This window comes from Zootoca vivipara, chromosome 6, assembly GCF_963506605.1.
Source record: "Zootoca vivipara chromosome 6, rZooViv1.1, whole genome shotgun sequence".
In the NCBI taxonomy this organism is placed as follows: domain Eukaryota; kingdom Metazoa; phylum Chordata; class Lepidosauria; order Squamata; family Lacertidae; genus Zootoca; species Zootoca vivipara.
The window spans coordinates 12,150,360-12,176,975 of record NC_083281.1 but is presented as its reverse complement, the minus strand read 5'-3'; the positions used below and the strand labels follow the sequence as shown (position 1 = coordinate 12,176,975).

The 26,616-nt window shown below is 48.2% G+C and overlaps 2 protein-coding genes across 2 annotated transcripts in view; both read right to left on the bottom strand.

The window, feature by feature from the left end:
• CERS1 (ceramide synthase 1) overlaps positions 1-8,679 on the bottom strand; it is a 32,629-nt gene extending 23,950 nt beyond the window's left edge. Inside the window, exon 1 of the mRNA XM_035118997.2 lies at positions 8,201-8,679. Coding sequence (XP_034974888.2) covers positions 8,201-8,425 — 225 coding nt within the window. The 5' untranslated portion in view covers positions 8,426-8,679. The remainder of the gene's footprint in view (positions 1-8,200) is intronic.
• A 6,013-nt stretch (positions 8,680-14,692) lies between these two features.
• Positions 14,693-26,576, bottom strand: COPE (COPI coat complex subunit epsilon). Its single transcript, XM_035118996.2, has 10 exons — positions 26,386-26,576; positions 25,075-25,137; positions 24,778-24,878; positions 22,738-22,890; positions 21,178-21,231; positions 19,621-19,702; positions 18,422-18,577; positions 17,326-17,394; positions 16,152-16,226; positions 14,693-14,974 (listed from the first exon to the last, which is right to left on the bottom strand). The coding sequence occupies exons 1-10, from the start codon at positions 26,491-26,493 to the stop codon at positions 14,927-14,929; spliced, it is 909 nt and encodes a 302-aa protein (XP_034974887.1). The 5' UTR covers positions 26,494-26,576; the 3' UTR covers positions 14,693-14,926.
• Between the last annotated feature and the right edge of the window lie 40 nt (positions 26,577-26,616).

The following is a 26,616-nucleotide window of genomic DNA, read 5'->3' as shown; positions in this document are numbered from 1 at the left end:
CCCTCGTGGTCTCTTTCTCAACCAGAGTTTCAACCACTTGAGACCAAGTGAAGATGCTTGGGCTCCAGGATGGCGCCTGACATCTCCACCATCTGGTGGTGCTTGCCTGGGATCCTTGGATCTGGAATAATTTCACACACTGATACCCCATCCTGTAGAATCTATTTTATCTGCACAATCAGAATGAATTTCAGGAACCAAAAGGCATTTTCTGTGCAGCCTGAGCAGGAGCAGTGAACAGCGTTACAGTTAATTGTCGTCGCTTGTCTTCATTTTCCCCCACTGCCCTGCTCACAGTAAGGAAGGCTATTCCTATGTTGTCTAGAGACGCACAGGAGCTCGTCCGCCTGGGAAGGGAGCCTGATCCTCAACCTCCACTGACGTTTATCTTTGGGAGAAGAAAAGGCTCATCTTAGCATGTCCTCCCTCCACAAATCTGGAGTGGAATCCCTAAGGCAGTCCTTCCGGAAACTCCTCCAGCCAAGCAGGTGCCAAACATCTTGCTCTGCTTTCCTTTGGAGCCTGTCAGTGAAGCCGAAAAGGGAGTCTTGTCCTCTGGGCAGCCCAGGACCTCCAGACACACGGCCCAGACTTGCACCCAGGGCAGATCGCTTTGGTGCTGCTCACACAGAGGTTTGGCTTCACCCCTGGAGGCGCACTCCATTGTCTCTTGAGACAGATGCCAACAATATGGGCCTTCCTGTAAAGTCATGCTAAGATTCTAGTCCTCATGGACCTTCCTAAATAGCTAATTTAAGCATAGGGAGCTAGCTGCCTTAGATTGAATCAGGGCATTGCTCCATCTCACTCAGTATTATCTACACTGACTGGCAGCGAATTTATTATTTTATTATTATTATTCTTATACCCCGCCCATCTGGCTGGGTTTCCCCCGCCACTCTGGGCGGCTTCCAACAAATACCAAAATACATTAAAATATCACAGATTAAAAACTTCCCTAAACAGGGCTGCCTTTGCGTGTTTTCTAAATGTCAGGTAGTTGTTTATCTCCTTGACATCTGATGGGAGGGTGCCACTACTGAGAAGGCCCTCTGCCTGGTTCCCTGTAGCTTTGCTTCTCGCAGTGAGGGAACCGCCAGGAGGCCCTCGTTGCTGAACAATTGGGGTGGAGACGCTCCTTCAGGTATATAGGACCGAGGCCGTTTAGGGCTTTAAAGGTCAGCACCAACACTTTGAATTGTGCTCGGAAACGTACTGGGAGCCAATGTAGGTCTCTTAGGACTGGTGTTATGTGGTCTCAGTGGCCGCTCCCAGTCACCAGTCTAGCTGCCGCATTCTGGATTAATTGCCGTTTCCGGGTCACCTTCAAAGGTAGCCCCATGTAGAGTGCATTGCAGTAGTCCAAGCGAGAGATAACTAAAGCATGCACCACTCTGGCGAGACAGTCTGCGGGCAGGTAGGGTCTCAGCCTGCGTACCAGAATCTCCAGACTTTCAGGGAAGGGGACATTCCTGGCCTGGCCTTCTTAAGACAACCTCAGCTTCTAACCCCCCCCCCCGATCCACGGACCCTCCCAGGGGAAGCCACAGCAGGTCAAAGACCTATTTGCTGAGACAGAGATCGGTCATGACTTTTGCTGACAATTTCTCTCCCCTGCTTTCCTCTGCAGCCTACGCAGAGAGGCTGACACTACCACGATTTGATCTGATCCTGGCAACAGCTAAAACGGATGTGCGGTTGGGGAGGGTGGGGTGAGAGAGAGAGCTGTTTGCTGAGAGATGGGGAAAGAGTCCATTTCACTTTGCTATGTTCCCATCCGGCCTCCCTGGAGGAAGAGGAGAAGCTGAAGGCAAGTTGCAGTGTCTGGAAGCGCTGTCTGGTCATCTCACCGCAACTGCGCGTACGATGCCGAGGTGACCTTCCCCGAAATTGATGAGCCCGTTGACACAAAACCCAGATGCAGCAGCCTTGAACATGGAAGGTTTCTCCCTCTCTCTTTCTCCGCAGGCCGCATAGAAAAGCAAAGAATCACAACTCTATTTTTTATTGAAAAATTAGGAGGCAGTTTTTAAAAAGGGGGGTGGCAACTTTCTAGTCCTCAAGCACAGCGAGGTTTGGGGAAGGTGATTAGAAACCAGAGGCAACAGAAGCCAGAGCTGCTGTTGTTGCATCGAGGGAGTTTTTAAAGGTTGTGATTGTTACTCAGTTTAGACATCTCTCTTCTGCAGTCCTCCCCAGTTTATTTTATTCTTCTCAACTGCTTGATTGTAGCAAAACCGCTAAGAAGAGGGAATTTTGGCAAGCAGAGATGAGGAAACTCATCAACCCAAAGCCCTCACTTGGCGTTCTTCAAATTCGCCCCTGCAATGACAGCTAGAAACTTGATTCTATTTTTAAAAGTGAGAAAGAGGGGCACATTTGGAAATAAGGGGTGGGATTAAAACTGACTTTTGCTCAGAGTAGGGCTATTGAAACTAACAGACCTAGCAGGCATATCCCTTAATTTTACTGTGTCTACTCTGAGCCGGCGGAGTGTTGAATTCCACCCACGGAGATTAAAATCACCACTGGTAGAAATTGAATATTATGTCCCATCTCAGCCGCAGGCCGATGAAAGCCAAGACTTAAAACTACTTCTGTGCTAGGCAGAAATGGGCATTCAGAAAATGGCCAAATCATTTCACCTAATGCTAAATTTGTCCCACGTTTTCCTGACTTCCTCAAAGATGGTGAGGCAAGAAAGCCCCCCCCCGGCCCCCCCCGGCCCCAAGCAGGCAAGTTTCTATTCACAGCTTGGTGAATAAATTTAAAAGTTACAAGTCCACATGCCCACAAATACCTCTTTGCAGGTCCATTTGTAAAGCAAAAGGTGCAGGTGACACAATACTATTGTATATGCTTCACAATCAGTGTGAAAACTTGTGCACACTTTGGTTTCACGCACGCACGCACGCCAGCTTGCCTCCATCTTCCTCCCCTTGCACCAGACTCTTCCACAACCCATAGACAACCTCCACTCCTCTGCAGGCACAATGGCAGCCGGGGGCTCATCTCACACTTTCTGTGACATCACGGAAGTCTTAGCCAATGGCTGCCAGTTGCTTCCTCCTCACCCCATACTGCCTTGGGGCACAATATAAGCTTCCTAACTTCTTCTTTTTTAAGGCATTTGCACCCAGCCTTTTCTCCCCCCCCACCCTTTTTCCTTCTGCTTTTTTTAACAATAAAAAGAACAACAAAATGTTTCAACCCAGATCCTTGAAACATGCAGGAGAACATTCCACAGCCCAAAACAAAGGGTTGTTTCAAAATGTTTCCCCTTGACTGCAAGCTTGTCAGTTGTTGCTTCCCTCTTACTTCCTCCAAGGATCTCGGTTCCTCCCTCCCCATTTTATCCTCACAACACCCCTGAGATGCAGGCTAGGCCAAGAGGCAACGACTGCTCCCCGCAAAGGCACCCAATGAGCTGATTGTGGGGTTGAACCCTGGTCTCCCAGGTCCTGGTCCGACACCCTAACCCAGAGTTTGGGTCTCCAGCTGTTTTTGGACTACAATTCCCATCATCCCTGACCACAGGTCCTGCTAGCTAGGGATGATGGGAGTTGTAGTCCATAAACAGCTGGAGAGCCAGGTTTGGGAAACCCTGCTCTAACCACTGCACACTGTCTCTGCTGGGAAGGGCCTGTTGTCACCACCCCTGACCACTGGGCATGCTGGCTGGTGGGGGCTAGCAGGATCTGAGGTCCAGGAACATCCAGAGGGCACAGCGTTACCCAACCCCGATCCAGCCAGCAGCAGTATTCCTCTTCCCCAACATCTGGCTTGCTCCATAGCTGACTGAATTACAACTCCCAAAGACAACAGAAGAGCTGTGCAGGATGAGACCCAGGGGGCGCCATCTAAGTCCAGCCTTCTGTCCTCACAGCGGCTGACCAGTGAGAGCAGCAGCCTCTTCTAAGGTAGACTGCCTCTCTCTATGGAGGCTCCACTGAGGAATCATAAGGAACTAAAGAGAGCCCTGCTACAGCTGCATTGGGCCAAGAGAGTCCACCTAGGGCCAGCCTCCCGACCTCACAGTGCCAGACCAGGCAGCACTTTGCGTTTCATAGCAACTGGTATTAAGAGTCACCCTCCGTAGTCTGGTCAACGTAACGTTTTCTCCCTCTCTCAAAATGCCGGAACTCGTGGCCGTCCAATGAAGGTTCTGAAGAGAAAAGAAAGCCCCTTTGCATGGTTTAAACTATGGAACTCACTGCCACAGGAGGCACTAATGGCCACCAGCTTGGATGGCTCTAAGTCTGGACTTTGAAGTCATCTTATTTTACTTGTTAATATATTGTATCATATTGTACTGTTTTAATTAGTGTTTTTGTAGTAATTTTGGATTATGTGGGATGCTTTATCTGAGTGGATGTGGTAACCGAGTAATTTCAATAAGATTATCTTGTCTTATCTTTAAAAGAGAATTGAGCTAATTCATGAATAACAACAACAACAATAATCATTTTATTATTTGTACCCCGTGCATCTGACTGGGTTGCCCCAGCCACTCTGAGCAGCTTCCAACATATAGAAAAGATTCCCTATACAGGGCTGCCTTCAGACATCTTCTGTACATCAGTTAGTTGTTTATTTCCTTGAAATCTGATGGGAGGGCGTTCCACAGGGTGGGTGCCACCACCGAGAAGGCCCTCTGCCTGGTTCCCTGTAACCTCACTTCTCACAGGGAGGGAACTGCCAGAAGGTCCTTGGAGCTGGGTCCAGGCAGAATGATGGGGGTGGAGACGCTTCTTCAGGTATATGGGGCCATTTAGGGCTTTAAAGGTCAGCACCAACACTTTGAATTGTGCTCAGAAACGTACTGGGAGCCAGGGAAGATCCTTTAGGACCAGTTATATGGTCCCGGTCACCAATCTAGCTGCCTCATTCTGAGTTAGTTGCAAGTTTCTGAGTCACCTTCCAAGGTAGCCCCACGGAGAGCGCATTGCAGTAGTCCAAGCGGGAGATAACCAGAGCATGCGCACCACCCTACAGGCTACAGCTGTGAAAAGTGAGGGTACCAGTCTAGCAGCCACATTCTGGAATGGCTTTTGATGGCTGCTCCCCATGAAGGCTCTGCTCAACCTTTGCAGTTGGGAATGATAATGCCTTCTGAATTTTTACCGCAAAGCACAGGACGGGTGAGCGCTGTGGGGGTTGGATTCTGCTTGCAGGTTTCCCACAGGTGCGCGGTCGGCAGGATGCTGGACCAGGTGGATCACTGGCCTGATCCAGGAGGCTATTCTGAACTTCTTAAGAACCTAAGACGGATCCTGCAGCCGTTGGATCAGCTCAGGGATGGGGGAAATCTCACAACGATTAGCTGGTGAGTGTAAGGGGGCTCTCTACATTCCTGCTTAAACTGGCCCTTTATGCTGAATCATGGGGACTAGATCCTTACCTCTCTTGGCATCTAAAGACAGGGACTCACAGGGGATGGCTGCAACTCAGAACTAGGACACCTGCTTTGCATGCAAAAGGTCCCAGGTTCAATCCCCATCATTTCCTCAACCCCAGAGAGCAGTCAAAGATACTGAGCTAGATGGCCCGACTCAGCATGAGGAATGGTAGAGTTGGAAGGACCCATGAGGGTCATCTAGTCCAGCCCCCTGCAATGCAGGAATCTTTTGCCCTATGTGGGGCTCAAACCTACAGTCCTGAGATTAAGAGTCTCCTGCTCTACCCACTCAGCTATGTTCCTTTCTAAAATCCAAACCAATGATGACATTAGGGAGTATTTTATCAATGTATCCAGTAAGCGTTTGAAAGCTTTCAACACACAATCAAAGCCTTTTCAGATTAACTAAAGAAATACTATAGTAAGATGAACTCGCGAGCAGGATTCGAACTACGAGCAATGGAAGGAATTATAAATTATTTTATTGTTGTTATAGTAGAAGAGATAGAAGATAGGGTACAGCAGAGGGGGAGAAATAAAAACACAATTGAAATGGGGTGGGAAGTTGACAAAAGTGAAGAAATAATTATTGTGTATTGGAGTGTATATGTTAAACTTTTGAACATTTAATAAAATATCATTTAAATAAAAGAAGTATTTCAACTGGACCACCAGCTTAACATGAGTCCACAGTGTGATGCTAATGCTATTCTAGGCTGCATCAACAGAAGTCTAGAGTCCAGGTCAAGGAAAGGAATAGTGCCACTCTATTCTGCCTTTGTCGAAATAATGTGTCCGATTCTGGGCACCACAATTTAAGGATATCGAGATGCCTGAATATGTGCAGAGGAGGGCAGCCAAGATGATCAAGGGTCTGGAAACCAAGCCTGATGAGGAGCGCTTGAAGGAGCTGGGGATGTTTAGCCTGGAAAAGAGGAGATGGGAGAGCCATTTTCCTATATCTCAAGGGTTGTCACGTGGAAGATGGAGCAAGCTTGTTTTCTCCTGCTCCGGAGGGTAGGACTCGAACCAGTGGCTTCAAGTTACAGGAAAGGAGATTCCAACTAAACCTTCGGAAAAACTTTATGACAATAAGAGCTGTTCAGCAGTGGAACGGACTCCCCACGAGAAGTGGTGGACTCTCTTTCCTTGGAGGTTTTTAAGCAGAGGTTGGGCGGCCATCTGTCCTGGATGTTTTAGCTGAGATTCCTGCATTGCAAGGGGTTGGACTAGATGTCCCTCGGGCTCCCTTCCAACTCTACCGTTCTATGATTCTATTACTCTAACATGCAAAGCAAGAAGAAGAAGAAGATTCCTATATGCCCCAGTTGTTTCCCCCCGCCCAAAGCGATGCACACATTTATGAGGTGCATATTTCGGAGCCCGGCCTCCCACTAGTCCCACCGAGTTAGTCACATCCATCCACTTTGGTCAGTCTACTCTGAGGATGGGTCTAACATCAGATACCATCTTCGAATCTGAACACACACTCCGAAAACTGGGTTTTATTTTTTAAAAAAAGCTAGCCAACCCACAACAAATAGGACTTCTCATTCCCTGAAAATTTTGCATCCCGGCCCCACCCCACCCCACCCCACCCAAATGGGTACCCAACAACAGGCTTCTAGTCACAAGACTTCGAGGCCCCCATTCCAGCGCCACCTCGCAGACAAAGCCACGTTTCACTGCAATAAATGCCATGTCAAGGATGCAGATTTCGCACACGGCAGGAAGAGGTGACGACATGTTTTGACACACACACACACACACACAGAGCGCAATCTTCAAGGCCACCTTGTTCCAAATAAGAGTCACCCCAAGAATACAACACAATGACTGATTTCACTTCCTCCCCGCCCTTGGCAACGCAAAGGACCAAACACTTTCACCTGCCCCACATTGCACCACCACCCCAAAAAATTATAATGGCACATTTCACTTGCCTCTCTGGATATAACGCAAAGACTGTTTTATTCCACCACAGCAAAATAGATTTCCTGGTTGTGCCCGCCCCCCCAATACACGTACCGTATAAACCTAGTTCCCCTCCATGCAATGATCTGACCAATTTTACGCACTCCATCAATGCACAAACGAGATGCCTCCTTTTTCTGGAGGCAAGGCACTGACCCATTTCCACCATGGATTTCATTTCTCCCACCACATGCACCAGATTCCTCCTCAAAGGTGATGGTTATTAACCCTCCCTGCAGTGCAAAGCCATCTCACTCCCCACCGCTGCTCAAAAAAGAGGGGTTTTTTTAATGACCAATTTTCCGGCCCTGAAATGCAAGATCAGATTCTCCCCCCTCCAAAAGAAGACAGTGTGCAGTAGCCAATTTGACCATTGCGGTACAAAGCCATATCCATCATCCTCCCACTGGTTGCAAGGACCAGTGTAACCCTTGCAATGCAAAACCAGCCCCCCTCCCCGCTCTTATAAGGCAGGAACCAATGTAACATTTGCAATGCAAAGTTAATTCCCCCACCCACACACACAGGAGATACCAGGCAGGCACCAATTTCACTGTTGGAATGCATTGGAAAGCCACCCCCAGCCAAAAATATAAGGCCAGTTTAACCCCTTCGAAGCAAAAGCTAAGCTATATTCTCTCCCCCCCCCAAAAAAAATCAAGGCCAGTGTGGTTTAACCCCTGCAGCGCAAAGCCAGGTTCTCCGCCTCAAATCAAAGCCAAGGATCAATTCTAACCCTTGCAAGGGGGAAAGAGAGCCGCGGTAATGCATGTGGCCAGTGTGGAACCCCCCTCCAAAAAAAAGACCCCCAGAAAAGCCCCCACCGACCCGAAAGAGGCTCCGGGTGGCGGCTCGCCGGGCGACGGTCCAGCCGACAGCGCAGAGGAGGCAGAGCAGCGACTCGCTCCAGGCCAGCCGCGCGTTCTCGGCCCATGTCCGCCGGGCCATCTCCCAGCCGCAGCCCGTGCAGCTCCGCAGCGCCCCGGCCAGGCTCCCGTAGCTGCGCCGCACCAGCGCCTCGTAGCCCGGCATGGCCTCCGCCGCCGCCTCCATCCTCCTCGCCAGCCCAGCGCCGCGGACCCGGAGAAGCGCTGCCGCTGCTGCAGCGCAAGCGCGCGCCTGCCTGCCTGCCTGCCTGCGCGCAGGACCCGCGCCAGATGTGGGCAGCTGGAGGAGGGCTGGCCCCCCAGCGCGCACACGCGCGCGCTATCTCACCTCGGGGGAGGGAAAGCGGAGCGGTCGGCAGGGGGCGTCCTGGGGGGGGGAGCGCAAAGGAAGCGCTGGGGAGTCAGGCTCCGCAGTTACGATCTTTCAGTACCTGGGATTTGCTGTTTTATAAATGGTCAAAAAAATGTTAATGATAGCAGATCCCAGAGATATCGGTTTTTGCAAATTATAGCCCCTCCCCAGATACCTATCTTCTTTCTAATAACTGACTTTACAAATTCCTGGTATTAAAAAATATTTTCCCTAGCAAATCCCGGGTATCTCTCTCTCTCTCTCAACCATATTTTTCTATCAATTATAAGGCAGACAGAAGATAGGCATATAGCATTTGCTGTGTTATAATTGGTCAAATATTTTGTAACTAAGGGCAGGTCCCAGGTATCAGTTTTTCGCAGATATTACCTTCCATCTAATATTGTTGTCAGCCAATCCCAGGTCTCTCTCTCTCGACAATGTTTTATATATATATATAAAACATTTAAAAGATAGACAGATGATAGACATCTGGGAGTCGCTATGATTTATAAAATAGATGTCTGGGATTTATCAATAACAACCTATTTTATCCATAGATATTGGGATTTGATATTCATTTGTCCACAAAATACTTTCTAAATTATATACAGAAGTATATATAGAAGACTTGATCTCTTTTAACAATATGTTTCATAAATTATAAGACAGAGGAATATATCTATCCATTTTATAATCTGTGAAATATTTTGTTGGTAGGTATCAAATCCTAAATATCTAATTATCTTCTTATCTGTAATTTATAAAATATACAGTTGATATAGGTATCTGGGATTTGTTATAGTGGCAAATCCCAGATACTGCTTATAATTTGTAAGCTGTATTGTTAGATATAATAATAATAATAATCATAGAATCATAGAGTTGGAAGAGACCACAAGGGCCATCCAGTCCAACCCCCTGCCGAGCAGGAAACACCATCAAAGCATTCTTGACATGTGGCTGTCAAGCCTCTGCTTAAAGACCTCCAAAGAAGGAGACTCCACCACACTCCTTGGTAGCAAATTCCACTGCCGAACAGCTCTTACTGTCAGTTCTTCCTAATGTTTAGGTGGAATCTTCGTTCTTGTAGCTTGAATCCATTGCTCCGTGTCCGCTTCTCTGGAGCAGCAGAAAACAACCTTTCACCCTCCTCTATATGGCATCCTTTAATATGTTTGAACATGGCTATCATATCACCCCTTAACCTTCTCTTCTCCAGGCTAAATATACCCAGCTCCCTAAGCCGTTCCTCATAAGGCATTGCTTCCAGGCCTTTGACCATTTTCGTTGCCCTCTTCATAATAATAAATAATAATAATAATATTGTCTTTAATGATATAAATAATATGGTTGCATTTTTCGATCTAAAAGTCTTACCACATTTATGCTCCAGATTTACTCCCAGGAGCTCAAGATGGCTTCTCCCCACACCAATTTTTTAGATTCACAACAACCCTGTGAGGTGGGTCCAGCTGAGAAAACAGCAGCTGCTCCAGAGGCAAGCTGCACTGAACTTCATGGCTTAAGTTGTGGGTTTAGTTTGCCTTGTACTGAATCAGGGGTGTTGACCGAGGTCAGTGTTGCCCACACTGACTGGCAGCAGCTGTCCAGGGTTTCAAGCAGGGGCCTGGAGATGCTGTCAGGGAACGAACCTAGGACCTTCTGCATGCCAAGCAGGTGCCTGGCCACTGAGCCATGGGCCTCTTGTTGAAAACAAACTAAGTTTGCAGTCCTCGTGGTTCTAAATAAATGAAGAGCACAAGAACTTGCCTTCTACTGAGTTTCACCTACTTCAGTGTTGTCCACACTGGGTGGCAGTCTCTCCCAGCCAACCTAGTGATGCTGCAGACTGAACCTGGCACCTTCTGCATGCCAAGCAGGTGCGCTAACCACTCTGTTATGGCCCTTCTGCATTCAAATCCTGGTCACCGAGATCCAAGTTGCACAGCCATGGGACCCACACTGCACTTGTTCATTATTTTATTATGATGTATAACTTTTTTTTAATCATGCAGCTCTTCAGCCCCCACCCCCAAAAGAGGCACCCAGAACTGTTTACAAATCACACAGATGATATAGTCCTGCTCTCATGAGCAACACTCTAAAAAGACACAGCACTAGAGGAAAAGTGATGGGGAGGGAGGACGAGTTGGAGGCAGTGGTGCCAACTTGAATAAAATATTGGGGGGGAGGCAGGTAAGCCCCACCCCACCTAATCCATCACAAGACACAGCACAAACACACCATTTGAATGGCAATGCCCATCAACTGGCACATTTTGGACGTGGTTTGGACTCGATGAGCACTGGGGGGTCCCTTCCAATTCTCTGGTTCTACAACTGTTGGGCTGACGCTGTTGTGCGAAGAGGCTGTTGGGTGGCAGCCCAACAGAGAACCAGCTGGGGAGGAAAATAGCCCCCACTTCTTATTTCTTGATGCAGGGTGTGGGGAGAGGGAGAAAAAGAAGAATGGAATGGGGTCAGCGGCCCTATCGCCTTTGTTCAGGCCGTTCAAGAGTCTGGCCATTGTTTCCAAACCATCATGCAGGGGTCTAGAGGCGCTGAGACACACACACTCACGCACAAGCCTGCCTTTCTTTTAAAAAATATCTCTCCCCTCCTACACAACCTCTAGACAAAGGAGACCTTCATTTGCCCCCCCTCCCCATCCACAGGGGTTCTGCCAGGGAACAGCTTTCCCCGGGAAAGGACAAAGGGGCCCTTCAGAAATGTTGCATGTGCAGCACAGGACACCACGGCCTGACAGCGGGGGGAGTTGAAAAAGCTCCCCCCCACCCTACACAATGGAGCTTCCCCCCCCCCCGCTGCAATGGGGGCCACGACATTAAGGCACGCTCTAACCCCTGCACCTCAAACACAGCTTTGAAACCACAAGATTTGGTTTGCAACCTCAGCTAGTTTTGCAGTCTCTCCAGGTGCCTATTTTCCAGGGACAGTCCTGGATTTACAGAAGCTGTTCCAGTTTCTGATTTGATCCCGGAATGTCCCGCTTTTCCTTAGGACATCCCTATTTTCATCAGAGAAATGTGGGAGGGTCTGGAGTTATGCGACCCCCGAGCTGAGGAGTAACTATACAACCTTTGGAAGACATCTGAAGTTTTTTAATGTGCCCAGGCCCTTCCATACCCTCCAACATTTCTCTGATGAAAATATGGACGTCCTATTGCATAATAATAACCAGTAAAATTAATTATTATTATTATTATTATTATTATTATTATTATTATTATTATATAGGATGTCCATATTTTCATCAGAGAAATGTTGGAAGGTATGGAAGGGCCTGGGCATATTCTTTCCACAAAGTCTACCTTGCGTGGGACAAGCAAGAGGTTTCAATTTCATGAAAGGCAGGTGGAAGGTTCTGGGTTCAAATCCTGAACCACCTCCAATTCTGGTCTCTGTGTGGGAGGGCCCCCAAAGGGCTCACCCCAGCAGAGCAAAGGGCTCACCCTCCCTCCCACTTTGAACAGCAAGTGCAATTTTTGGCATGAACTAAAGGGCTCTTCCCGTCTCCTGGAAGGCAAAACGGAGCCTCTCAACTACTCCTGAGCTGCATCAATAGGAGTATAGCATCTAGATCAAGGGAAGTAATAGTACCACTGTATTCTGCTCTGGTCAGACCTCACCTGGAATACTGTGTCCAGTTCTGGGCACCACAGTTCAAGAAGGATACTGATAAGCTGGAACGTGTCCAGAAGAGGGCAACCAAAATGGTCAAAGGCCTGGAAACGATGCCTTATGAGGAACGGCTTAGGGAGCTGGGTATGTTTAGCCTGGAGAAGAGAAGGTTAAGGGGTGATATGACAGCCATGTTCAAATATATAAAAGGATGACATATAGAGGAGGGAGAAAGATTGTTTTCTGCTGCTCCAGAGAAGCGGACACGGAGCAATGGATTCAAGCTACAAGAAAGAAGATTCCATCTAAACATTAGGAAGAACTTCCTGACAGTAAGAGCTGTTTGGCAGTGGAATTTGCTACCAAGGAGTGTGGTGGAGTCTCCTTCTTTGGAGGTCTTTAAGCAGAGGCTTGACAGGCATATGTCAAGAATGCTTTGATGGCGTTTCCTGCTTGGCAGGGGGTTGGACTGGATGACCCTTGTGGTCTCTTCCAACTCTATGATTCTATGATTCCTGTCTTGCACGAAACAGGAAAATGCCCTTTCCCCCCTTGAAATTTCATGCATCTCGGCTGGCTGTACTCCTGCGCAAGAGCTGCCCAAGGCCTTGAGAATAAGGTTTGAGTCTTTTGAGCAGCTTACCCTGGAAAAGAAGGCATCAAGACTGTTGTGAGATCTGATTTGAGTTGAAGGCCCCTTCCCAACACTACTTATTTATTTTCTTTTTAAAAAAATGTTTTTATTTATTTTCATGGTACAGAAGATAAATTTTGAGAAAACAATTGTTACAACAGTAAACAACAAGTAACTTGTCCTTCTGAAACCTCGCTGCATTATGGGCTCCCTAACATTCAAAAAATCTATCTTGGAACATGCAGATGGGAAGATTGCTAGCATTGATAAGAGATACAAATTTTGAATATTTTAAAGGAGACTTTTCTAGTTATATAAAAAGTTGTTTCTTGTAAGTGAAAGCCACAGCGGTGTTTGGAGAGTAAGAAAACAGCAGAACATATTAAGAAATTAATATTAAGAAACATGTTAGGGTGAAATTAGATAAGACAGGACCTTAAAATGCCATTGTACAGGTGAAACTGGGAAAATTAGAATATCGTCAAAAAGTGCATTTATTTCAGTAATGCAACTTTTTAATTTTTACAAATGCTTTCTTTTGGAAATTCCACAGTAATAAAACAAATAGTTACAATAATACAAAAATAAACATTGCTATTACAGTACATTTCATTAATTACATTCCATTTATAATTGACCCGCCTAACGACAAATAATTACAATTACAACAAATAAAGGCTTGACATATCTTGCTTTGCAAGTCATGCATCTATCTCACATATTGGGTTCACCTTTTAAGTTGCATTACTGAAATAACTGCACTTTTCGACGATATTCTAATTTTCCGAGTTTCACCTGTATGTAATTTAGGATATAAACATTGATGCTGGGCAAGTGGGAAGTCACTGGTTCTGTTGAACTGGAATAAAATTGTTGAGTAATAAATGCAACTTTCTATATGGAAAAGGGGATAAAATATTATTATATTTAAAAACCAAACAAAATCTATAGGCATGTCCCCAATCCTGGCAATCTTTTGCCAGGACTTCAAGATGAACCCCACCCCCCCCACACTTCATTTGGTATCTACTGGTACTAATAAATAAAAAGTAAAGGAAACCCCAAGGGTCAGGAAACGGTTCTTTTATCCCAGGGTGTGAGGAAAACCTTTCAGGGCGGCATGATCTGAATTTCCACCTTGGGTGTGTGTGTGTGTGCATGCCAGTATGTGTGTAAGGCCCCAGGCAAAAGCAGCAAAGGGCCCCATTGTCTAGAGAGAGAGAGAGATTTGGGCTACACCAGGCATCCCCAAACTTCGGCCCTCCAGATGTTTTGGACTACAATTCCCATCTTCCCCGACCACTAGTCCTTTTAGCTAGGGATCATGGGAGTTGTAGGCCAAAACATCTGGAGGGCAGCCGTTTGGGGATGCCTAGGCTACACCAAAAGCCATAGGCTTTGTTGGTTGTACATCCTCCCAAAGCATATTTCTCTGTCTGGGCAGTAAATAGGCCCCACCCCTGTTATGGCCAGGTGGAAATACCCAAGCAGGGGCTTGGAGTTGAGCCAAGGAAAGGGGCCGCCCTAGGGAGAGTGGGCACCGTCCAGGTGAAGTCCTGGGGACCAGAAGGAGAGGAGGGCAGCTTCTGGTCTGGGGGGGGGGGGCGCAAAACAAACTTTCTGTCAATATCACTGGGCTCCCACAAAGGTGAACTCGTGGGGCAGGGAAATGATTTCAGCTTAGCGCGGCAGCCATAAAGCCCCAGGTTCAGCTCCACGTTGACGATTCTGGGCTGCAAAGACAGGTGCTCTGCCCTAGTCCAAGGCGGCTTAAGGTTTTCACAATCAGAAAGAGCCAGGTAGTTAAATCTAGCAGAGGTTTTATTGGGAATGTTTCGAACTACAGTCTGCAGAAGTCTCTTTTCTGCATAGCACAGGGCAAAAAAATGTTTTGGGGTTTCGATGCTGTCCCATGGCGGACCCGCGTGGGGAGAACCAGTGTCAGGTTTCACCTGTACGGGAGAAGCGATGATCCCGGCACGCGGAATGCTGCTCTGCAAGACATTGCCGTCCGGAGCTTCCTTGCACCCAGCCAGTCTAGGCGCTGGGCGCATACTGCAAAGCCAGGCGGTCAAAGTCATTCTCCTTCAAGGCAAACAAGACAGATGAGTGTGAATTACAAGGGGATGAAACCTTGATTGAAACAGACCTAGAATAACATAAATGTAGAGCTGGAAGGGACCCCGAGGGTCATCTAGTCCAACCTCCTGCCACGCAGGAGCCTTAGTTAAAGCATCCCTGACAGACGGCCATGGATAGTGATCACAAACGGTGCATTAGAAGTTGTTCAAGGTCCCAGAGAACACCCCTCCCCCCCCCAAAAAGTGTCCATCCACACAACATTGTGCCTGTTGCATCTCTGCATGATCTAACCTTGCAGCATTCTCAATCAGTCTCTGCTTGGGGGCAGAATTTTCACCTCCACGTGACTGGAGGTAGCAGAATTGCCTGACATGAAAGAGGAGGCTGTTGCTCGCCTCTCTGCGTGAACCACACCCAAACCGGAAATCTGCCAGTAGGACCAGAGCACAAGAGCAGCGCTCCACTCCTGCAGCTTCCAGCTACTGGGATAGAATCATAGAATCGGAAGAGACCACAAGGGCCATCCAGTCCAACCCCCTGCCAAGCAGGAAACACCATCAAAGGATCCAGGAGCACGGCTGCCTCCGACCGTCGAGGCAGAGCCGGGCCATTGTGGATAGTGGCCATCAATTAATTTGTCTAATCCTCTTTGAAAGCTGTCCAGGTTGATGGCCGTCACTGCCTCCTGCTGGAGGGAGTTCCACAGTTCATGCCCTGCATGGAATCGAGTCTCCCTAGGCACATCCTTGTGAATGTGTGAGGGAGTGCCCTGCCGGCCCACTGCTCTCATGGGGGGGGGGGCAAGTCAACTTATGGGAGCTCCAAGACAGTGTCTCCAAAACTTGAGTCCCCAGCTGTTTCCGGACTACAGTTCCCATCATCCCTGGCCACTAGTCCTGCTAAATCGGGATGGTGGGAGTCGTAGTCCAACAATAGCTGGAGAACCAAGTTTAGGAAACCCTGGGCTGAAAAGCTCTGTCTTTGTTCTTACATCCTTGGATGGCCATCTGTCATGGAGGCTTTAGCTGGGGTTCCTGCATTGCAAGGGGTTCGACTGGATGACACTCGGGGTCCCTTCCAATTCTACAAGTCCTATGATTCTATGATGTCCCCGTCCCCCGCCCCGACCCCCCGACCCGGTCTGGGTGGGTGAACAGAAGAGAAGAGACAGTCCTATTACCTTGGTCTGGTGTTCCTTGATAAAGGGGTGGTGTCGGTGGGCATCTTTCAGCTGTGACAGGTAACGGTTGGTGACCTCAAAGGGAGGAAGAAGACGGAGAGTCAGACAAAGGGGTCATCAGGAGGAGAGAAAATGGCCCGGGGGGGGGCTTTCCATGGGCTGGGATTGTGACATTTTCCTCTTTGGGGGCTGGCAGAAATTCCTGCCGCTGTTACAGTTATGGAGCAAACTGTCCCTATGGACCCAAAGGTAGAGCTACACATCTCTCCAGAGTTTCACGGCTTAACAAAGGAAGACTTCAATCGTGCCCCTGAGAACAGCTGCAAAGCTGGGAGGAAAGAGTTTGATTTATTATGCAACTCTGTTTTAAGTTTTATATATATATATATATATATATATATATATATATATATATATATATATATATAAATGTGTTCTTTAAAATCTAACACATGTTTATTATGGTAACATTTAAAAATCTGCTGCATGTCGCTTGGAGAGCTTTGAGTAACAAGCAACTAGGAAGTTTTCCTTTTTATACATCACTTTGAGGTTTTCCCACAATCATTTCATGAAATTAAAAAAATAACAAATAACAAGAATAAGAATAAAACTATAATAAGCACCAACATGAAACCAAAGAATACCCTCTGGTCTCTCCCACTAAGTGTAGGAAATTCAGATTAACATGAGCAAATATTTAGGGGAGGGGAATATCCTTAAAAAGGGAGGGAGGAGGAGAGATGGGGGTGGGATGGGCACTGATTTTCCTAGATGAAGGACAGTGGAGAGGGAAGAAGGCAAGGAGTTGGGGACAGACGCTTCCCACTTTGTATGCTTTTTAATGTAAGGTCTTTAAAAAAAGAAAGAAATCCCACTAAGGTCTCAGCTGGGAAGCTTCACTTGGTGCAAATGTCTCCCCCACCCCAGATTGTAGTTGGAAAGAAAAGGAAGCACAGATTTTGGAGCAGGCCAGGAAACATAGAAGGTGCCATGAAGCGAGAAACAGGCATAGGGAATGCTAGTTTTCAGATATGGAAGAGGAGCATCTGCATCCCCCCTGATGCTGCTGGACTCCTGACCGCTGCCAGGGATGCTGGGAGTTGGAGTTTGGCGGGTTGCCAAGATTCCCCTACCCCCGCCAGGCCAAAAAAAGAGAGGAGGCGGCCCTCACCTCTGGAGGCTTCCCCAAGTGCTGCGAGAGGACGACAAAGTTGATCAGGGTTTCAGGATGGCTGCTGTCCTGTAGGAAAGGAGATTTGGGGGGGGGGAATCAACAATTAAAGGAGATGGAGCCAGCTTTTGTCTTCTGCTGCTTCAGAGGGTAGGAGCTGAACCAAGGGATTCAAATTGCAAGAAAGGAGTTACCGACTCAACTTTCTGAGCGTTAGAGCTGCTCGACTCCCTCAGAGGGTGGTGGACTCTTTTTAAGCAGAGATTGGAAGGCAACCTGTGTGTGTGGGGGGGGGGGAACAGACCCTTTAGCCAAGTTTCCTGCATTCCAGGGGTTGGACTGGATTACCCTTGGGTGAATTTCTTTCAACTCTGCGATTCTAAAAAGGGAGGACACCTCATAACCAGGCCAGCTGATAATTCCTCCAGCTTGTGATTCCTCTGCCCCTGAGCTAGTGGCACAAAACCTGCTTGGGCCGCAGAAGATGCCAGGTGCAATCCACATGGGGCTGAGTCTCCCTGCCTGAATTCAATTGGTAAAGGTAAAGGAACCCCTGACCATTAGGTCCAGTCGTGACCGACTCTGGGGTTGCGGTGCTCATCTCGCTCTATTGGCCGAGGAAGCCGGCGTACAGCTTCCGGGTCATGTGGCCAGCAGGACAAAGCCGCTTCTGGTGAACCAGAGCAGCACACAGAAACGCTGTTTACCTTCCCGCTGTAGCGGTAACTATTTATCTACTTGCACTTTGATGTGCATTCGAACTGCTAGGTTGGCAGGAGAATTCAAGTGGTAGGGAGTTCCAAAGTTTAGGAGCTGCCACCCTGAATGTGGAGCAGGTGTTATGTAGCACCTGTAACAGGGGCAGCTCTGCTGACGGGGTGAGACGACCTCGTAAGTCCCAAAGTTCTAGTCCTCATTGAGCAGAGGACAGGACCAAAACTGGAATGAGTCGGCTCTGCCTCTGGTTGGCTACATCTGCCGTTGGGGCTCCCTGGCTTCCACCCCGCCAGTTACAATGGGGAACAGCCACTGCTGCGCGGACCGCCTCCCAGGTGGGGATCTCAGAGGCTCTTGGTGGGCAGGGGGGGTCCCTCACCTTGTCCAAAGCCTCCTGGAGCACCCCCTCGGCATCATCCCACTTGCCCTGGCCCATGTAGCAAGCGGCCTGGCCGTTGAGGAGTAAGAGGGTGGGGGACCACTTCTCAGACATCTCCTGGAAGATGTAGTAGGCGTCTTGCAACTTCTCACCGCCCTGCAGAGAGAGAATCACAAGTGGAGAGGCTTTTCTCCAGCCAGAGGGCTGCTTCCCCTGCCTGGGCCAAGGCAGGGTGGGCGGGGCTAAAGGTAATAAGTGGGTGGAGCAAGGCAGGCACATTCCTACGCATGCCCCTCACTCTACCACTCTGTCCAGAAAGGGTTCTGACGACACATTTCCAGGAAGGCAATTTCCCCCCCACTATTTCTATTTATTATACTTACATACCGCCCTTCATCAAAAGATCGCAGGGCAGTTCACAGAATAAAACACAAGTAAATAATTTAACCGAAAAAACAAACAAAACAATAACCCTTCATAAATAAAATAAACAAAACCTTCCAAGGATGGTGCAAAGCAGGGCCAGGGGAGAGGCCTGGAGGATTACATGTGGCCCCTGGGCGTGATGCTCCCTAGCCATGGTGAAGAACAGGAGAACGGCCCACCGAGCCCAGAGTCGACCGCATGCTCCACATGGGAAACCTGCAAGCAGGGCCAGAGCACAAGAGCACCGTCCCTCTCTGGGGTTTCCTGCAACTGGTATTCAGACACACGGCTGCCTCCAACCGTGGAAGCAGAGCACAGCCACCCTGGCTAGGAACAATCAGTAGCTTTCTCCTCCATGAATTTGTCCAATCCTCTTTTAAAGCTGTCGAGGTTGGTGGTGATCACTGCCTCCTGTGGCAGGGAGTACCACAGGTTAACTATGGTACTTCCTCTTGTCTGTCCTGGAACTTCCAACGTTCAGCTTTGCTGGTGTTATGACAGAGGGAGGAAAACCTTCCTCTCTCCAGTCTTTATGCCATGTGTAATTTTGTACCCTTCTGCCATGCCATCTCTTTCTCACCTTTTCTTTGAACTAAAAAAGTCCAAAACACTGCAAACTTTCTTCCTAGGGGAGTCTCTCCATTCCCTATGTTGAAGCCTTTTTCAGAAGAGGGGGCTGTTAGGCCATGACCATCTCCCAGTGTTTTAATAAAAAAAATGACACAATGACTTGGCTTCACTCTTGACACAGGAATGCATGATATGGTACCCACCATGGCAATATTCACCCAAGCCGTCGCCAGCTGGGTCAGAGTTGCGTCTTCGTCTTGCTCCTGCATCTTCTTCAGCTCCTTTCTGGAGAATGGAGAGAGAGAGAATAGGGGGGGCTGGGAACCAGACCAAAGCCCTCTTGGTTTCGGGGAACAGATATACCTAAGCATAGAAAGTTGCCTTATTGAAACATCAGTCTCCCTCCCTCCCTTCTAAGATTGGCAAGAAGCCCTCTGTGGTCCTTCCCATCATACAATCGTAGAATTGTAGAGTTGGAAGGGACCCTGAGGGTCATCTAGTCCAACCCCCTGCAATGCAGGAATCTCAAGACAAGTATCCAGGACAGAGGGCAATCTATCCTCTGCTTAGAAACCTCAAAATAAGTTTCACAGCTTAAATCCCCCTCCCCCGCCAAGGGAGACCGTTCCATGGTCAAACGGCTCTTACTGTCAGAAAGTTATTCCTGATGTTTAGTTGGAATCTCCTTTCTTGTAACCAGTGCTGCTTCTCTGGCCCGTCACAAGGTCTGAGGGACAGTGGACCAGCCTGCGGCTAAAAAAATGTTTGCCGACCCCTGGTCTACACTGACTAGCAGAGACTCTCTCCCAGCCTGCCTGGAGATGCTGATGGGGACTGAAGCTGGGACCTTCAGACTAAGGCTCTGCTGCTGAGTTATGGCCCTTTCCCAATGGTTAGGGATGGCCCAGGGCAGATGTCTACCAGCTCCAGCTGGTACGCCGGCTGAGACCCTGCCTGTCTACTCCATGTCTTGCCAGAGTGGTTATCTCTTGCTTGGACTATTGCCATGCACTCTCCATGGTGCTACCTTTGAAGGTGACTTGGAAACAACAACGAATCCAGAATGCAGCAGGTAGACTGGTGACTGGGACCATATAACACCGGTCCTAAAGCATCTTCATTGGCTCCCAGTACATTTCTGAGCACAATTCAAAGTGCTGGTGCTGACCTTTAAAGCCCTAAATGGCCTCAGCCCTGTGTACCTGAAGGAGCGTCTCCACCCACATTGTTCAGCCCAGACACGGGCCTTCTGGCGGTTCCCTCCCTGAGAGAAGTGAGGTTAGATGGAACCAGGCAGAGGGCTTTCTCAGTAGTCACGCCTGCCCTATGGAGCGCCCTCCCCTCAGATGCCAAGGAGATAAACAGCTATGTGATTTTTAAAAGACATCTGAAGGCATCCCTGTAAAGGAAAGCTTTTAGCGTTTGATGCTGCATTGTGTTTTTACTATTTTTTTGTCTGCAGCTGCCAAGAGTGGCGACATATAAACAAATAATAATTTATTGGCAACATTGAGAAGACCCATCCAGAATCCAAAATCACGCCTAAAAGCTTCTGAGCTGCTGCTGCTCAGAGAAGACCTGCTGAGGGCAGAGGCCTCCGATCATGTGGGTCCAAACTGGACCTCGCTTATGCATGACAGAGCCAAGCATTCTGTGGCTGCTTTCGCATTGCACCGCACATGCAGGAGGAGGCGGACAAGGGGATGGACAGACAGAAGCAAGCTGGTGCCGAAAGCGGCTCCAGTTCTGGGGAAACTTACCGGGCCAGATCCAGGCGATCCAGTTTCAGAAGGATCTGAATAGTCATTGCCATGCTAGAGGGAACGAGAGAAAGGAGAGTTTTAGGAACTTGCACCTGTGAGTTTGCTGCCTGTGGCCCTTTGGCCAGACAAGATCCAAGTTCTTTACATCTGAAAGACTCGTGGGCTTAGGGCCCAAAAAAATCCTGGGAACTGTAGTTTGATTAGGATGCCAAGAACTGTTAGGAGATACCCCCAATTCCTCTCCCAGAGCTACAGTTCCCAGGGAAGGATCGGTTGTTAAAACACTCCAATAATTATAACTCTATTATCTCTCAGCAGCCTTAGAAAACTACAATAAAAAAATTCCTTCAGTAGCACCTTAAAGACCAACTAAGTTTTTATTTTGGTATGAGCTTTCGTGTGCATGCACACTTCTTCAGATATCTGGTATCTGATATTTGGTATCTGAAGAAGTGTGCATGCACACGAAAGCTCATACCAAAATTAGTCTTTAAGGTGCTACTGAAGGAATTTTTTTATTTTACTTCGACCCAGACCAACACGGCTACCTACCTGTAATTAGAAAACTACAGTTCCTGGTATTATTTGCCGTTTAAAATATATTGCTTTAAATGTTCAGTGCAGATAGAACCTAACTTAGTTGAATTAATTTCAATGGGGTGTATGTTAGTCCTATTTTGCTATTACCGTAGTATCAGTATTATTAATTAAATTTGTATACCGGCAAGTCTCAGGGTGGTTCTCAACATAAAAACACAATATAAAAACCCAAAATGCACAGCAAAAGTAAGAACAACAAACCAATAGTCCCCCCCTCCCACGACACATTTTAAAAGGGCATTGGACGGCAATCAGCCAAAGGCCTGGTTGAAGAAGGTGGTGTTTGCCTGGCGCCTAAAGCTGTATAATGAAGGTGCCAGCTGAACGTCCCTAGGGAGCGCATTCCACAGATGAGGAGCCACTGCAGAAAAGGCCCTGTTATCGTGTTACCACCCTCCAGACCTCTTGTGGTGGAGGCACTTGAAGAAAGGCCTCAGAAGATGATCTCAGGGTCCAGGTAGGTTCATATGGAAAGAGGCGGCCCTTGAGGTATTGCGGTCCTGAGCAACACCTACTCAAGAGTAGCCCCACTGAAATTAGCAGACCTAACGTAGCCATGTGCACTCAGTTCAGTGCATCTACTCCAAGCAGAGCAAGCATTAGAGTCAACTCAGTGCAACTCTTTGAATGTGGTTGGCTATCAGTTCCTCAAAATAGTTTTGTTTTGACCGTTTGTACTGGGCTCTTCAACCCAAAAGGCTCCCCCCAGAGCGGCTGACACGCATTCAACTGAAACAAGGCGCTCTGTGCCCACAGGCTTACCATCTAAAAAGACACACACCACAAGGGAAAAGGCACAGGGAAGGAAGAGGGGGAAACCAAACTCAGGCACCAATTCTTCAACAGCTGTTCTCATAAAGGTCAGCTGGCACAGTTCAGGGGTAGGAGGTACCCCCTCTGTTTGAGCTATAAGCCAGGGGGGAAAAGCTGCCGCCACAACAACTCAATTTCACTCACCCCTCTAAGCTGTCTCCCTGGTGCAAGGCCCGCAATGCTGCGTCCAGGTTCTGGTCGTGGAAGTAGACCGAGGCCGCCATAAGAAGAAAAGTGGTGTGAGTGACGTCAACACTCTTAGCCATCTTCTTGTCCAGTTCAGCCACAATCGCATCTCTTTTGACACAGGGCCCAAGGTGGGGAGAGGGAGAGAGAGAGGAATGCCACTAAAGTAAGCATCAGGAAATGGAAGCAGCCCAGACCCCACCACTCCCAGCCCTCACCTGTGAGTTGCCCCAGGGTGTCTTTGAAGACCACCGTTAATGGCAACAAACACCATTTGCAAGCACACTTGCGACTGCCTCGCCTCTCCCCACATGATCCCTGGATCCTGCGATCCTTTTCACAGGCCCCTCTCTGAACACCTAGTGTTAGAAATTCCCCAGGCGTGTTTTGCGACTGGCGCAAGGCCAACTGTGACCACATGGAGTTCTCTGGATGCCAGGTTGGCGACGTAACATCTCCATCTGGCTGGCCCCTCCAGCTTTCTTAAGCAAGTAAGCAGAAGAGCTTATTTATTGCATTTATCTCACACCTTTTTATCAAAGGAGTCCCATTGTTCACCACCACCCCTCCTCACTTAACCCCTACAACAACCCTGTGAGGTAGGTTAAGAGGCTGTGACTGACTCACAAGGTCATCCAGAAAGCTCCTTGACTGAGTGGGGATTTGAACCCTGATCTCCCAGGTCCTAGTCCAGGGGTCGGCAAGGTTTACCTCACCTGGGCCGGTTCACTCCCGTGGAGATCGCTCCATGGGCCGGATCGCGTCTGCGCATGCGGAAGCGAGTCCCTGCTTCGCGCTGCACCAGTTTAGCGCAGGGCGTGGGGAATCACCGAGTGGGCAGCTTGGTTCTGGGGCGACACGTGGGCCGTTTAAACAACCCCCGTGGGCTCTTGTGGCCCATGGGCCGCAGGTTGCCAACCCCTGTCCTAGTCTGACACTCTCACCACTACACCCCACTGCCTTCCTAAAATCCTTCTGCTATGGGGCACCTCTATAAATTAAGTAGGCAAATAAATATGGGGGAAGCAAAATGTCACTCAGAGAAGGATCTGAAATCTTTTCCTTGAAGCTTGAATTTGTTTTATTCTGGATTGTTTTATTTGATGTTTTAATGCGCTATAAGCCGCTTTGAGGTTTTTTCTTTCAAAATATAAAGTGGTATAGAAATGAACTGAATAATAATTTAAAAATTCCCCTGGGGGAAAAATGACGCCTAGACATTTTGTTGCGGCGACCGTAAGCCAGATTTAAGGTGCCATTTTACACTTAGCTTATACACCTAAGTTTCTACCACTGCATGCACAACATCTGAGGGGACCACACAAGGCAGGGACTTTTCAGTGGTTGCACCCCTTTTGCAGTAGGCTCTCCCCAGGCTTTACACCATCCTTGAGAGTTTCTTTTAAAAAAATATTTTTCTTACTTATCAAATTTCTTATAGAACCACAGAGACAAATAAACCAAGAACAAAAATCCAATAATATATCCCACAAGAGCCAGGGCCTACGAAAGCTAAGCACATGAATTAACATCAAGTCTAAAATCACGGCAACCATAATTCTCTAGAATGGAAGCGGGAGAGATATTTGAAACTAAACTACATGAAATAAAATCCCACCACACTGAGTGGAAAAGATCAGGATCTTCCTGCCCCTTAGAGACCCATAACTTATGTGTATTTTTTTCTGCAATACTGTAACTAAATTCAAAGGATTTTTATTTTATATCAATGGGATAGAGCTAGGTTTTTTTTAATGATTTCCACTGCTGCACGATGGGAAGCTCTTCAAAAGTTCATTTTGGTGAAATGTCTTTATAGTATCTATCTACATATGTAACAGGGATAACTGGGGACAGCTTATACATGCTGAGGGTCAACCTGCCAGCCAGAGTGTGCTGCAATTTTAAAATCTGGATATTATGCTAGAATCCAATCAGCATTCCTAGGAATTTGATTTTCCAGGAGAAAGGCTGCTGTGTTTGGGCACCCAGACCCACCTTTGGCTCTCATTGGAAAGGTATTCTGCAAACATCCGCACAGCTTGGAGTTCCGGAGGTGAGCTGGGCTTGATTTCATCCAGCACCACGCCATATTTTCGCTGTACAAAAGGAGAAATGGGAAGTCTCAAAAGTGAACTTGGAAAGATAGAAGGCATGGCTGTTTCTGAGACAGTTACTTTCAAGGTGTTATAAAAAAGTGGTGTTATAAAGAAACACATGTGGAACTTCAAAACTCAACCCACACATTGGGCAAGCCTGGAAGCAGGCAAACTGTCCTTTTTTCAGAAGCCTCACCTGGGCAATGTAGGCACGATACAGGAAGATATCCCTTTCCAGCTCTTTATCGGGACTGGAGGGCTGAAGAAACAAGAGGGGGGGGGGAGTAGAATCATTTGCAGAGCTGAAGGACAGGAGTGGGGGGAAACATAGAAGAGGAACCTGTAAAAAAAAGTCTCATAGAAATGTAAAAACCAGCTGGTTCAGGCCGGGGGTGGTTGGGCATCTAGTCCACCATGCTTGGGCCAAGCAATTGTCCCAAAGCAAAAGCTGCAAGCAGGATTTGAGCACAAACGTCACATTTTGATCACCGTTCCCCTGACAAACAGGCCATTGGCAGGCTGTTGACATTCCATTCTCTCTCACTCCCTTCACCTGTCCTATCTCCCAGGAAGATTCAAGGATATGTTTGGAGTTACACTCTGGTGATAACTACTAGAACAACATCCTTAAGGAGCAGCTGTGCCACTTTCAGGGTTAGATAGGGCTTCTTGTTTATGGCCTAGAGAGCACAGGAGCCATACACAAAAACTATTCAGTAATGCATTCTATCTTTGTAAAGGTTAAATGCTATTTACAGACCTTCCCAGTGTCCCTATTTTTCAGGAACAGTACCGGATTTACAAAAGCCATCCCAGTTTCTGATTGATCCCGGAATGTCCCACTTTCCCTTAGTACAGGAATCCCCAAACTCTCAAGAGTCGCAGAACTCCAGACCCTCCAATGACAATAGGGACACCCTAAGGCAGGCATCCCCAAACCGCGGCCCTCCAGATGTTTTGGACTACAATTCCCATCATCCCTGACCACTGGTCCTGTTAGCTAGGGATCATGGGAGTTGTAGGCCGAAACATCTGGAGGGCCGCGGTTTGGGGATGTCTGCCTTAGGATGTCCCTATTGTCATTGGAGTGTCTGGAGTTCTGCGACTCTTGAGAGTCCCATGGACTGCAAGAAGATCAAACCTATCCATTCTGAAGGAAATCAGCCCTGAGTGCTCACTGGAAGGACAGATCCTGAAGCTGAGGCTCCAATACTTTGGCCACCTCATGAGAAGAGAAGAATACTTGGAAAAGACCCTGATGTTGGGAAAGATGGAGGGCACTAGGAGAAGGGGACGACAGAGGACGAGATGGTTGGACAGTGTTCTCGAAGCTACGAACATGAGTTTGACCAAACTGCGGAAGGCAGTGGAAGACAGGAGTGCCTGGCGTGCTCTGGTCCATGGGGTCACGAAGAGTCGGACACGACTCAACGACTAAACAACAACAACCACCAATTTCCATCCATCCCCATAGACCCTCCCGCGGCGCCTCTGGCTCTACTGTCACCTTGACTCGCTGCGCCTCGTTAATGGCCGCCTGCGAAGCGCCGATGTAGAAGTTGTTCCTCACGTCGAAGAGCTCGTCGGCCTCACCCTGGGTCCCCCCCGCCGCCATCGCTCCGCTTCCCTCGCCTTAGCCTCTCCGCCTCCGGGACCGGACACGTCTTCGCCTCCGGGCTCTCCTCAGCGCTCCCTCGCAAGGCACGTCGGGAAGCACCGATTGGCCGATACTCGCCCT

Coding starts and splice junctions, on each gene's coding strand:
- COPE (XM_035118996.2), bottom strand. CDS start 26,493: ATGGCGGCGGGGGGGACCCAGGGTGAGGCCGACGAGCTCTTCGACGTG. Junction 21,232..22,737: donor CAGGGAGACAGCTTAGAGGG/GTGAGTGAAATT, acceptor CGTTCCCTCTAG/CATGGCAATGACTATTCAGA. Junction 16,227..17,325: donor ACTTGGGGAAGCCTCCAGAG/GTGAGGGCCGCC, acceptor CCTCCCTTTGAG/GTCACCAACCGTTACCTGTC.